Source organism: Eumetopias jubatus, unplaced genomic scaffold (genome assembly GCF_037043125.1).
Source record: "Eumetopias jubatus isolate StellerSeaLion01/CBP00866 unplaced genomic scaffold, mEumJub1_p1.0 scaffold_16, whole genome shotgun sequence".
Lineage (NCBI taxonomy): Eukaryota > Metazoa > Chordata > Mammalia > Carnivora > Otariidae > Eumetopias > Eumetopias jubatus.
This window is the reverse complement of record NW_028274822.1, coordinates 20403390-20414378: the sequence shown is the minus strand read 5'-3', so window position 1 is coordinate 20414378 and position 10989 is coordinate 20403390. Positions and strand designations below refer to the sequence as shown.

The 10989-nt window shown below is 43.4% G+C and overlaps 1 protein-coding gene across 1 annotated transcript; it reads left to right on the top strand.

Annotated features, from left to right (window-relative positions):
- Window positions 1–7011: 7011 nt before the first annotated feature.
- Window positions 7012–7494, top strand: LOC114208908 (endogenous retrovirus group K member 7 Pro protein-like). The gene has a single exon (XM_028102988.1). The coding sequence runs from the start codon at window positions 7012–7014 to the stop codon at window positions 7492–7494; it is 483 nt and encodes a 160-aa protein (XP_027958789.1).
- Window positions 7495–10989: the final 3495 nt, after the last annotated feature.

Here is a 10989-nt window from a genome sequence, read left to right as displayed (position 1 = left end):
AAGAACACTAAGTATCTGGACAAGAGGAAAATGTTCAATGACTCTACAAGGGTTAAGGCTGCAATCAGCCAAACCCAAATTATGTGACATTTTATGGGACGAATAACTAGTTTCTTCCACAAACTATATGAAGAAAGATCAGAAGAAAAGAAGGAAAATTGCCACAAATGAAGAGTCTTAAGAAACATGACCAAACGCAATATAGGAATCTTCTTTGCCTCTTGATTCAAATAAACCAGTTACATAAAGACATTGTTGAGACAGCTGGGGAAACAAAGTCCGACTGGGTGACAAATGATGTTAAAGAGTCGTTGTAATGTCGCTAGGTATGATATTAGAATTATGATTTTTTTAAAAAGATTTTATTTATTTATTTGACACAGAGACAGAGAGAGAGGGAACACAAGCAGGGGGAGTGGGAGAGGGAGAAGCAGGCTTCCTGCTGAGCAGGGAGCCCAACGTGGGGCTCGATCCCAGGACCCTGGGATCATGACCTGAGCCGAAGGCAGACACTTAATGACTGCGTCACCCAGGCACCCCTAGAATTATGATATTCTTTAGAAAGATCTTTTCCGTTAGTCATACTTACTGAAATATTACATTTGGAATTGCTGTAGAATGCTCTAGCAGAGAGAAAAAATGGGGTGGGGTAAAAATGAATGAAGTCTGGCAAAATGCAAGGAATCACTGAAGTGGGTCAAGGACACATGGCGTTCACTAGACTCCTCTATTCTGGTTCTGTTTGAAATTTCCCTAATAAATAGTAAAGAACTGAAAAAAATAAAATAAAATGAAAAGCCCTGTGAGGTAGGATTATTTGTCTCATTTTACTGATGAGGAAGCCAAGACTCCCGTAGGTGATAACTTACCCAAGGTCACCGCAAAACTAAGAGCTGAAACTCAAGCCTTTGTCTTTTGGATGACAAGTTCAAGGGTGTTTCTATCACATTAAGGCTGGCTTCCCTAGTGAGAAAAAAACAACAAAAATATTTAAAATTTAGCCATGATCATGCTGGTAAAACACACAAAGAATTTTCATATTTGCTAGCATCACTTTAAAACTAGATAGCTACTGGGGTAACTCTAAGTCCTGAATTTATCCTTTAATCTTCAATGAAATTGACAGAGGACGCCAAGAATTTTCCATTTTATTGTAAATCCTCTTAGACAGCCACAGTGGCTTCTCTTTGTGTGGCCTGCAGTCGAACTGGCCCTTGCAACGCAGCAAGTCAGCTTTCACAGAATATGCTGCATGTACCTCTGCTACTTGGTCCTCGAAGTCTCTTCCCGGATGAAGTCCTTGGTCCCAAACAGCATTTATAGGCAATTTGAAATAAAAGAAACACCCATAGAGACAAGAAGCAATGTGCTTGAAAACCAGGGGGGAATGTGAAGTTCAAGCTTGAGTGGTGGTCGGCAAACCATGGGAATCCAATCTGGCTTCCCACCTATTGCACAGCCTATGAACAAACAATGGTTCTAATGTTTTTTAATGGTCCAACACGAACGTGCACGCACACACACAAAACAAAAATCAAAACAAGTACTACATGAAAATGATATGAAGTTCAAATTTAGTGTTCATACATGAAGGTTTACTCTACAATAACCACAGCCATTCACTTACACGCTGTCTACGCTGCTTTTGCTTTACAAAGGCAGAGTTGAGTGGTTGTGGCAGAGAAAATATGTGGCGAGCACTGTCTCAAATATTTACTATCTGGTCCTTTACACAAAAGGTTTGCTGACTCCTGGGTTCGGATGTAGCAGAGGGTGGGAGCAAAATCTGGGGGAAAATAGAGGCGAGCAGAAGAATCAATTTGGTCTGAGTTCTGTTTTGTTCTCCAGTTCCATCCCCCACTGATCCACGGTCCCATTTGATTGATTTGCATTCTTTTCTTTTTCTTTTTAGTATGTTACACACTGTGTACATTAACAAATGATAAGAGGCATTTCAGGATAGGAATGAATCACTCTTCGGAATGGATCCCAAATGCATTCTCACAGTCTTTCATAATTTGAAAATCATCTCGGGCCCCACATTATATTTCCTAAACATATTCTCTTCCGTGCCTTTTATTCTTAATATCAAGGAATTCTGCTCCTTAACCACTGATATTTCTCAAAACATTGTACCTCTTCTACTTGCTGGTTGGGCCATCTTCAACAAGTTACATAAAATTTTAGCCTCAACTTACCCATATCTGCAAAATAAGGATAAACCACCTAGAGTTGTAAAACTGAGGGTTGTTTGTTTGTTTTTTAGTTCCTTGGTTGCAGCAGGCACTCAATGGACGGTAATGGTTAATATCGTTGCTCCTATTTTTTTATATTATTAATAACCACAGAAGACACGCAGCCTATAACAGAGGGGGTGGTTTATGCCAATCTGGTTGCAAAGCTTATATCCAACTCTATTCAAACGAAATCAAATTCCATTTCTTTCTTTGATTCAGGAAATTTTTGTGATCACAGTCCTTGATTTGTATAAAGAAACCCAAGGTGAACTTAAGCCAGCGAAGTCCAAATTGCCATATGGCATTACCATCCCAGAGAAAATCCATCTTAGCATTTTATTTCTGCCAGAAGTAGATTAGGCAGATAAAATTTTCAAAATAAAACACAATCAGTTAATTAAAGTGAGAAAAGAATTGTATTTATTTTATGCTAGAGTGGATTGAAGACAGCTTAAAAGTGGCATCACGCCAAGAGGTGTTATTTCCTAGATCAGGGCTTTGCAACCAGGGCTCCCAGGGGGAGGGGAGGTGCTAAGTAGACAGGGCTTTGCCATCTCAACTTGAACCAAAGCAGTTCTGCTTTGTTCTGCCAAACACTGAATTCTTCCATGAGATTTTCTGTGAAGAAGGAACATTCTACAAATGAAAAGGTTTGGAGGCAGACTGCCTTGTTTCATGGCCTGACTCTGCCACTCAGGAGCTGTGTGACTGTGGGCAATTTCTTAACCTCTCTGTGCCTCAGTTCCCTTATTCCCAGATAAGATTAATAATTAATAATGATAGAAATAATAATAACAGAGGGCTGTTTGTGAATTAACATTTTTCTGGGCACCTAAAACAGTTCACAGCATATAATAAGTGATTTGTATCTGTTTGTCAAATGAGTAAATAAAATATGAATCCATTATCCACAATTATTGCTGATAAGCCGTCTGATTATTAGAGAAGAACTAGCTAATATTTTAAACAGTCCGCAGACCCAGCTAGGAAAATCTGCTTCTGGGATTTTAAGACCAGCAAATCCATGGTATTGGTTCTTTCTCAATAACACATCAATAATTCATCAACATCCCCAACTGATTATGCTAACACCTAATGAATAGTTTCCAAATTACAAAGTAATTCATACCCATTATTTGTAATCTGTGTGATAAACCAACACATCGTTGGGTGCCCAGGATAATGTAACTAAACCTACTTCTCTGTTTAATGACATAAGAATGGCTTATGCATTATACAATAAACACAAATGAGGCACCATTATGGAGTTGAATTTTCCTTCCTCCCCATTCATATGTTGAAGTTCTAACCCACCAGTATCTCAGAATGCGATCTTCCTAGGAAACAGGACCATCACAGATGTAATTAGTTAAAATGAAGTCATACTGGAGTAGGCTGGTCCCCTAATCCAATATGACTGGTGTTTTTATAAAAATTGGGACACAGATGCACACAGGAGAATGTCATGTAAAGATGAAAGTAGAGATCAAGGTGATGCTTCTATCTGCCAAGGAACAGCCAAACTGGCAAGCAGACCACCAGAAGCTGGAGGAGAAGCATGGAACAGACTCTTCCTCACAGCCTAAGAAAAACCTAACCCTGCAGACACCTTGATCTTGGACTTCCAGCCACCAGAACCATGAGACAAGCAATTACTATGTTTAAGCCACTTAGTCGGTGGTACTTTGATATAGCAGTCCTAGGAAATGAATACAGGCACTGCTTATATTCTAGAGCTTCTAACAAAGGTATTTTCTCCCTTTATTTAACCTTTGATTGATTCACCCATGGATCAAGTATTCATTGAATACAGCCGTGTTAGGTGCTGGGACCACAGACGTGCACCAGACATCTTGCTCTCATGGGACTTCCAGCGCAGAGGGGAGACAGACATTACACAAAACAGTGAACACACAGGGAACGGACTGAGAGGTGGGGACAAGTGTGAGGAAGAGAAGTAGAGAAGGGAAACAGAAGAGAACAAGGTGCTGCTCTAGATGGTTCTGGATGGGTGGTGAGGGAAGGCCATTCTGAATAGGTGGCAGTTAAGCAAAAGGTTTGAATGACAGAAGGTGATGCTTGTAGGAAACAGAACGCCACAACGACCACTGGTGCCTGTTCGCTCAGACTCCGAGATCTCTGAGAAAACTCGAGATTGCAGGGTTAAAAATAACCCGAAAGGATCAGAGTGAACTGCCCTTGGAATGTGTGTGGTCAGTTCTAAAGTACACAGCAGAAGATGTTTTGTAGATAGGAAGCCAGCTGTAAACAGCACACTGTGCACTCCCCTCTTTGTTCCTTTATTCTGTTTTAAAGATTCTTACGTGCTTGACTAATCCTGGATACGTGGAGGAATGTGCCTTAATACGCCTCTGCTGTAGAAGGTATATAAGAGTATGGAAAATAAACCTCGGCACCTCGGGCTGTTTGCTCGGGGTCCCCTGTGCCTCGCTATACTGTCATCTCTTTTTCTCAGTTCCTTTGCCACCCCAGGTCCCCGACTCTCAGAGGTCAACAAGTGGTGCCTGAACAGGGACCTGAAGCCCCCGTCGAGGAGTGATCGGCCAGCGATAGGAACCCTACAGAAGGTGGTAAGTAGGAAAGTTTATTACAGGGTTATGGGGCAATCAAATTCGAAAGCATCAGGTTTTGCTGCGTTGATACAACATTTTCTTTTTTTTTTTTAAGATTTTATTTATTTATTTGAGAGAGAGAGAATGAGAGACAGAGAGCATGAGAGGGAAGAGGATCAGAGGGAGAAGCAGACTCCCTGCCGAGCAGGGAGCCCAACGTGGGACTCGATCCCGGGACTCCAGGATCATGACCTGAGCCGAAGGCAGTCGCTTAACCAACTGAGCCACCCAGGCGCCTCGATACATCATTTTCTTAAAGAATATGGAGCTAAAGTTACTAAGCAGCGCACAGAAAAATGTTTGGAAACAGCAGTTGAATACAATCCTTGGTTTCCGGACGAAGGCTCCTTAGATGAGGAGACTTGGATCTGAGTGAAAAATAATGTCTCGAAGGCTATGAGACAGGGTGAAACGATTCCTCTTGATTTCTGGCCCATTTGGGCTTTAGTACGAGTGGTTATCAATACTATGGAAACTGGGGATAAGTTATCCCCGGCTGAGGTTGCTAAAGAAACTACTAACTCTTTACATACATATGAATTAGATGATGAGACTTTAGAAAAGGCTAAGACTGAAAGTAAAAAAGTTTTCGTGGCTTCACAGTCCCGGCCGTTACCCACGGCCCCTCCACTTTTAACGGAGGGCCCCACTGAAGATGATCAACCTCCCTCCACAGTAGATTTATTCCCTCTCAAACGATCCTCCCCAGCTCTCTCACCTCTCGAAAAGGAACTCTGACGGCAAGGGGCTAATGATCTATTTATGGCTTTCCCCATAGACCGAACACAAGTGTCTGGTCCCGTCTATGAGGGATTAGATTTAAATGCTTTAAGGGAACTAAAGAAGGCTTGCCACTTGTATGGACCCACAGCCCTTTATACTATAGAGATTTTGAAAGCTTGGGCAAATTCTGGGGAGTGGATCCCTCATGACTGGCATATGGTTGCACGGGCTTGCCTTAAGCCACAGGATTTATTACAATGGAAAATGTGGTTATCGGATGCCGCCTATATGAAAGCCGGGGCGAATCGGGCTAACCCAGCCAGGCATCATATTTCTTTTGAAATGCTCACTGGCTCTGGCCCCTTTTCAGATGTTCGAGAGCATTGGTTAACACTCCGCCTGCAGCCACAGTGCAGGTATCTGAAATCGCCCACGCAGCGTGGGGAAAGCTAATCCCTTCAGGGGAAGTGGGGCAAAGTTATATAAAAATTGTGCAAGAGCCTACAGAAGCATCTACTGATTTTATTTCTCGGCTCGAAATGGCTATTGACCGCCAAATCGATTAATAAACTTGCTAAAGAGCACTTGCTAAGAGAGCTTGCTTTTGAAAATGCTAATGAGGACTGCCAAGCGGCCATCCAGCCACATAGGGAAACAGGAAACATTCTCAATTATCTTCGTCTATGTAGAAATATTGGCACTTTTACACATCAAGCTCGGATAGCCTCCCTTCAGCTCATGGCCCTACAAAAACAAAAACAGGATATAAAATGTTATAATTGTGGGAAAGTAGGACATGTCAAGAAGGAATGCCGTAAAGCCCCCCAACCTAGAGCCAATTCTCTTTGTAATACCGCCCCTAGCCTCTGCCCTCGTTGCGGCAAAGGCAAACATTGGGCCAAGGAATGCAAATCCATATTTGACAGGCAAGGTAACCCACTCCCATTAAGGTCGGGAAATGGAATGCGGGGCCACCCCCAGGGCCTGAACAACAACGGGGGATTCAATATGTCGCCTCTCCAGCAGCAACTTCCTGCTGCACACATAAACCTTCTGTGTTATCACTCAGTCCCGCCACCCAGGGAAGTGCCGCAGTAGATTTAACCACTCCTTTTACAGTAAGTCTTCACCCTGGTCTCGGGCCTCAAAAAATACCCACGGGTTATTATGGACCTTTACCAAGAGGAACCGTGGGTCTTGTGCTAGGAATATCTAATCTAAATCTTAAAGGAATCCAGGTGATGACTGGAGTAATAGAGTCTGACTATGAAGGAGAAATAATGGTGGTCGCACAGACTCGGGTTCCTTGGATCTTTAAGGGAGGAGATAGAATTGCTCAGTCATTATTATTGCCCTATGTACAAATTGGTCAGTCCCAACAGATCAGATGAGGAGGATTCGGTAGTACTGATCCTCTCATGGTTAAATGGGCTTCATTATTGACTCAGACTGATCGTCCTTCTATGAATCTTAAAATTAGAGGAAGGACTTTCTCAGGTCTAGTAGATTCTGGAGCCGATATTTCAGTAATAGCCTCCCAGCACTGGCCTAATACCTGGCCCACGCAAGCAACCTCTAGTTCGGTAGAAGGAATAGGTTTTGTGACGGCAGAAGAAATTCGACAAAGTAGCGTGCCACTTAAATGTGAGGGACCAGACGAATTAGAAGGGATTATCCAGCCTTTCATGTTAAATACCCCCATTAATCTTTGGGGAAGAGACTTCTTGCAACAGTGGGGAGCCGAGCTAGTCATCCCCCTAAATCGACCAGTTAATCAAATCATGACAAAGATGGGCTATAAACCAGGACGGGGCTTAGGCAAACAACATCAAGGAATAAAGGAGCCTATCATAGCCCTAGGACAAACTCATAGGGCTGGACTGGGTTACCCTTTTTTCTAGGGGCTGTTGCGGAAAAGAGTCCTGCCCCCATTAAAATAACATGGAAAACTTCTTCCCCGGTTTGGACTCCTCAATGGCCCCTTCCAATAGAAAAACTGCAGGCCTTAGAACAAATTATTCAAGAACAATTGCAGGCAGGACATACAGAGCCTTCACAACCTCCTTGGAACTCTCCGGTTTTTGTTATCAGAAAGAAATCAGTAAGTGGAGGCTCTTAATAGACCTTCGGAATGTTAATCCCATCTTGGAGCCTTTGGGTGCCTTGTAGCCTGGGTTACCCACTCCTACAGCCATTCCCAAACAATGGCCATTGATGATAATAGATTTTAAGGATTGTTTCTATACCATAGCCATTCACCCTGAGGATAAGGAGAAATTTGCCTTTTCTATTTCCAGCACTAACAATAAGGAACCAATGAGATGATATCAGTGGACAGTTTTGCCACAAGGCATGACTAATTCTCCTACCCTGTGTCAGTATTATGTTGGCCAGGTCCTCAGACCTGTAAGAGATCATTATCCTCGATCCTATATCATTCATTATATGGATGATATTTTGCTGGCATCACAAACTGCAACCGAATTACAAGATGTATATCAGGCCACTTCCCAACATTTGACTTCTGCCGGTCTCATAATAGCCCCGGAGAAAATCCAAACAACTACTCCGGCTTCTTATCTAGGCACTGTGGTAGATAGAACCACAGTGAAACCTCAAACAATGCAAATTTGTAAGGATACCCTCCTTACTCTTAACGATTTTCAGAAACTCCTAGGAGACATTAACTGGATTCGCCCCCTCCTAGGGATTCCTACTTATAAATTACAAAATTTATTTAACACTTTACAAGGTGATTCTGCTTTAGATAGTCCTCGCACTCTATCCTCAGAGGCAGAAGCCAAACTGCAGTTTGTCGAGGAGCGATTAAAAACTGTCTTTGCTTACAGGTATGATGATTCTCTCCCCCTGCTTCTTCTTATTTTCCCTTCCCCTCATTCTCCAACTGGTGTCTTAGCTCAAGAAGACAAACCTCTCGAATGGGTGACTTTACATACAAAAACTTCTTGAACTGTTACTCCATATCTATCTCTTGTCGCTTCACTCATTCTCCAAGAACAAAAGTGTTCTATTCAAATTCTTGGATTTGACCCAGCGCTCATTGTTTTACCTATCTCTTCCACATCCTTTAAGGAAGTGCCTCCTTTTCTCTACCAATCTGCAAATATCTCTTGCTGATTATACTGGGCGCATAGGTTGCCACTGTCCGTCAAGTAAACTATGGGACTTCTAAAGCGCACTGCCTGGGTTATAAATCGCGTGGTTCGTAACATTACAGTCCCCTCAGCTCCTACATACTTTATTGATGGCTCCTCCTCCTGGCGTGCCGGAGTCTGGGGCCCTGCTATTCAGCGCTCCATGAAAACCCCTTAGGCTTCTGCTCAACAAGTCAAACTTGCAGCTTTACTGTTCTTATTGCAGAATGTTCGTTATCCTATGAATACCGTATCTGATTCTGCCTACGTAGTTGGCACTGTTGCGCCTTTAGAAACAGCTCTCATTTCCACGACTCACTCTATCATTAACCCTTTGCTTCAGGAATTACAATTAGAAATTCAATCTCGAACTCACCCTTTGTTCATTACTCCTATCTGCTCTCATTCTAACCTCCCTGGACCTCTTACACAAGGGAATCAATCTGCTGATTTATTGGCTACTCCTATTTTTGAAACTCCACAAGCAGAACATGCCCATCTTCATACCAACGCCAACCGCCTACATTCACACTATAAAATACCCTGCGCCCTGCCAGGCAAATAGTCTCTTCCTGTCCCGTTTGTCGACCTCTACATTTAACTGAGCATCCGGCGGGCATCAATCCCAGAGGCACAGCTCCTGATTGTATTTGGCAAATGGACGTTACTCATTTCCCACCTTTCAGACATCTCTCGTATATTCATGTTACAATAAGACACTTTTTCAGGATTTCTTCATGCTACTCCATTGACGGGAGAAAAGGCTGGGCATGTTATCTCTCATTTACTTGAATGTTTCGCTATTATGGGGTTACCTACTTGTATCAAGACAGATAATGGCCCAGCATATACTAGCAAGAAAGTATGAGAATTCCTTGCAGAATGGCAAATACAGCATATCACAGGTATTCCTTATAATCCTCAAGGACAGGCTGTAGTAGAAAGGGCGCATGCCACCATTAAAAAACAACTCCGTAAAACTATTTCAAAAAAGAAAGGGGGAAACTCTCCCCGAGACGTCATGGCACACACTTAATTTATTTTAAATTTTCTAAATTTACCCCAAGGAGAACCATATACTAGAGCTGACAAACATTTCTTGCCAGCCTCAATCGCAACTCAGGATGTACCCATCTGGATAAAAAATGATGAAAATAATTGGTTGCCCGGGAAATTAATTACCCGAGGCCCTGGTTATGCTTGTGTCATTCCAGATGGATCCAGCTGAGCAATTTGGATACCTCTTCGGAAAGTCCGTCCCAGGACCAGCAATGAAGACAACAGAAGAGGTCTCTCAGATGCTGCAGGGATTGACTGGGTAACCCCCCTGTCCGAGAGATGGCAACACTCTCCTTGAAGAGACCTCGAAAACGAAAATTGCCCCCAAAAACACCCCCAACTTGGAAGCAACTGAAGACCCTCACTCAGAGGGCAGAGAGAGTCCTGGAGATGACCAGATCTACCAAAACCCCTGAACATTTATTTGTTCCTGGCTATGTTAGCGGTGGTGACATGCGCCTCTGCGCAGTACGGATTCCATCCTTCTTCTCCAGGCCCGTATGGGGGTCTGGATCCCGGATACTGTACCCTCAAAAAACAAATGAGTGCCCAACATCTCCATCACAGAGTGCTTACGACAGTGGCTAATTTGAAAAAAGAAAGGGTTCAGTTCACTGCACAGCAGTGTTCTCAACCCACTTCCGTGGGTGCTAACTGAAAAGCACCATGGTGGATGCATGGCATGTTTGGCTCTTCCCCAGATATGCGGAATCGCCACCTATATGAGTCTTTGCAGGAAAGGTCCCTTGCTTGCTCTTCCTCCCTCACTGGGGCTGGAGCACAGGTCCAACACCTAGACTCCACCAACTGGGTGCTCCCCTCTGGAAATGCCAGTAAGGGATTGGACCTGGGGCTCGTTGAAGCTGGAGGCAGTGAAACCCTGTGGTTATTCTGGGAAGGGAAGGAGTCTGGCACAGCGCGGTGCCTTGTGTCTGGATGGCAGGAACACCAGTGGTGGCATCTAGTGACCAGTGGCAATGCCAAGACTCTGTGCGACTCTTGTGACAGCCTGATCTTGGCTGAGGTACCGGCACACTGGATTCTCCCATTTCCAAATCAGGAGATTCCTTTTCAGCTGAAGTTCTCCAGAGTCAATGGACTTCATTGGCTGGTTTGCAACCAAGAGCCCTGACTGGTCTTAGCAGTTTCTGAGTTGTGAGCTAACAATATTGAATATTGTTT

Excerpts from the sequence above, each read along its gene's own strand:
- LOC114208908 (XM_028102988.1), top strand. The coding sequence starts at position 7,012 with ATGGTTAAATGGGCTTCATTATTGACTCAGACTGATCGTCCTTCTATG.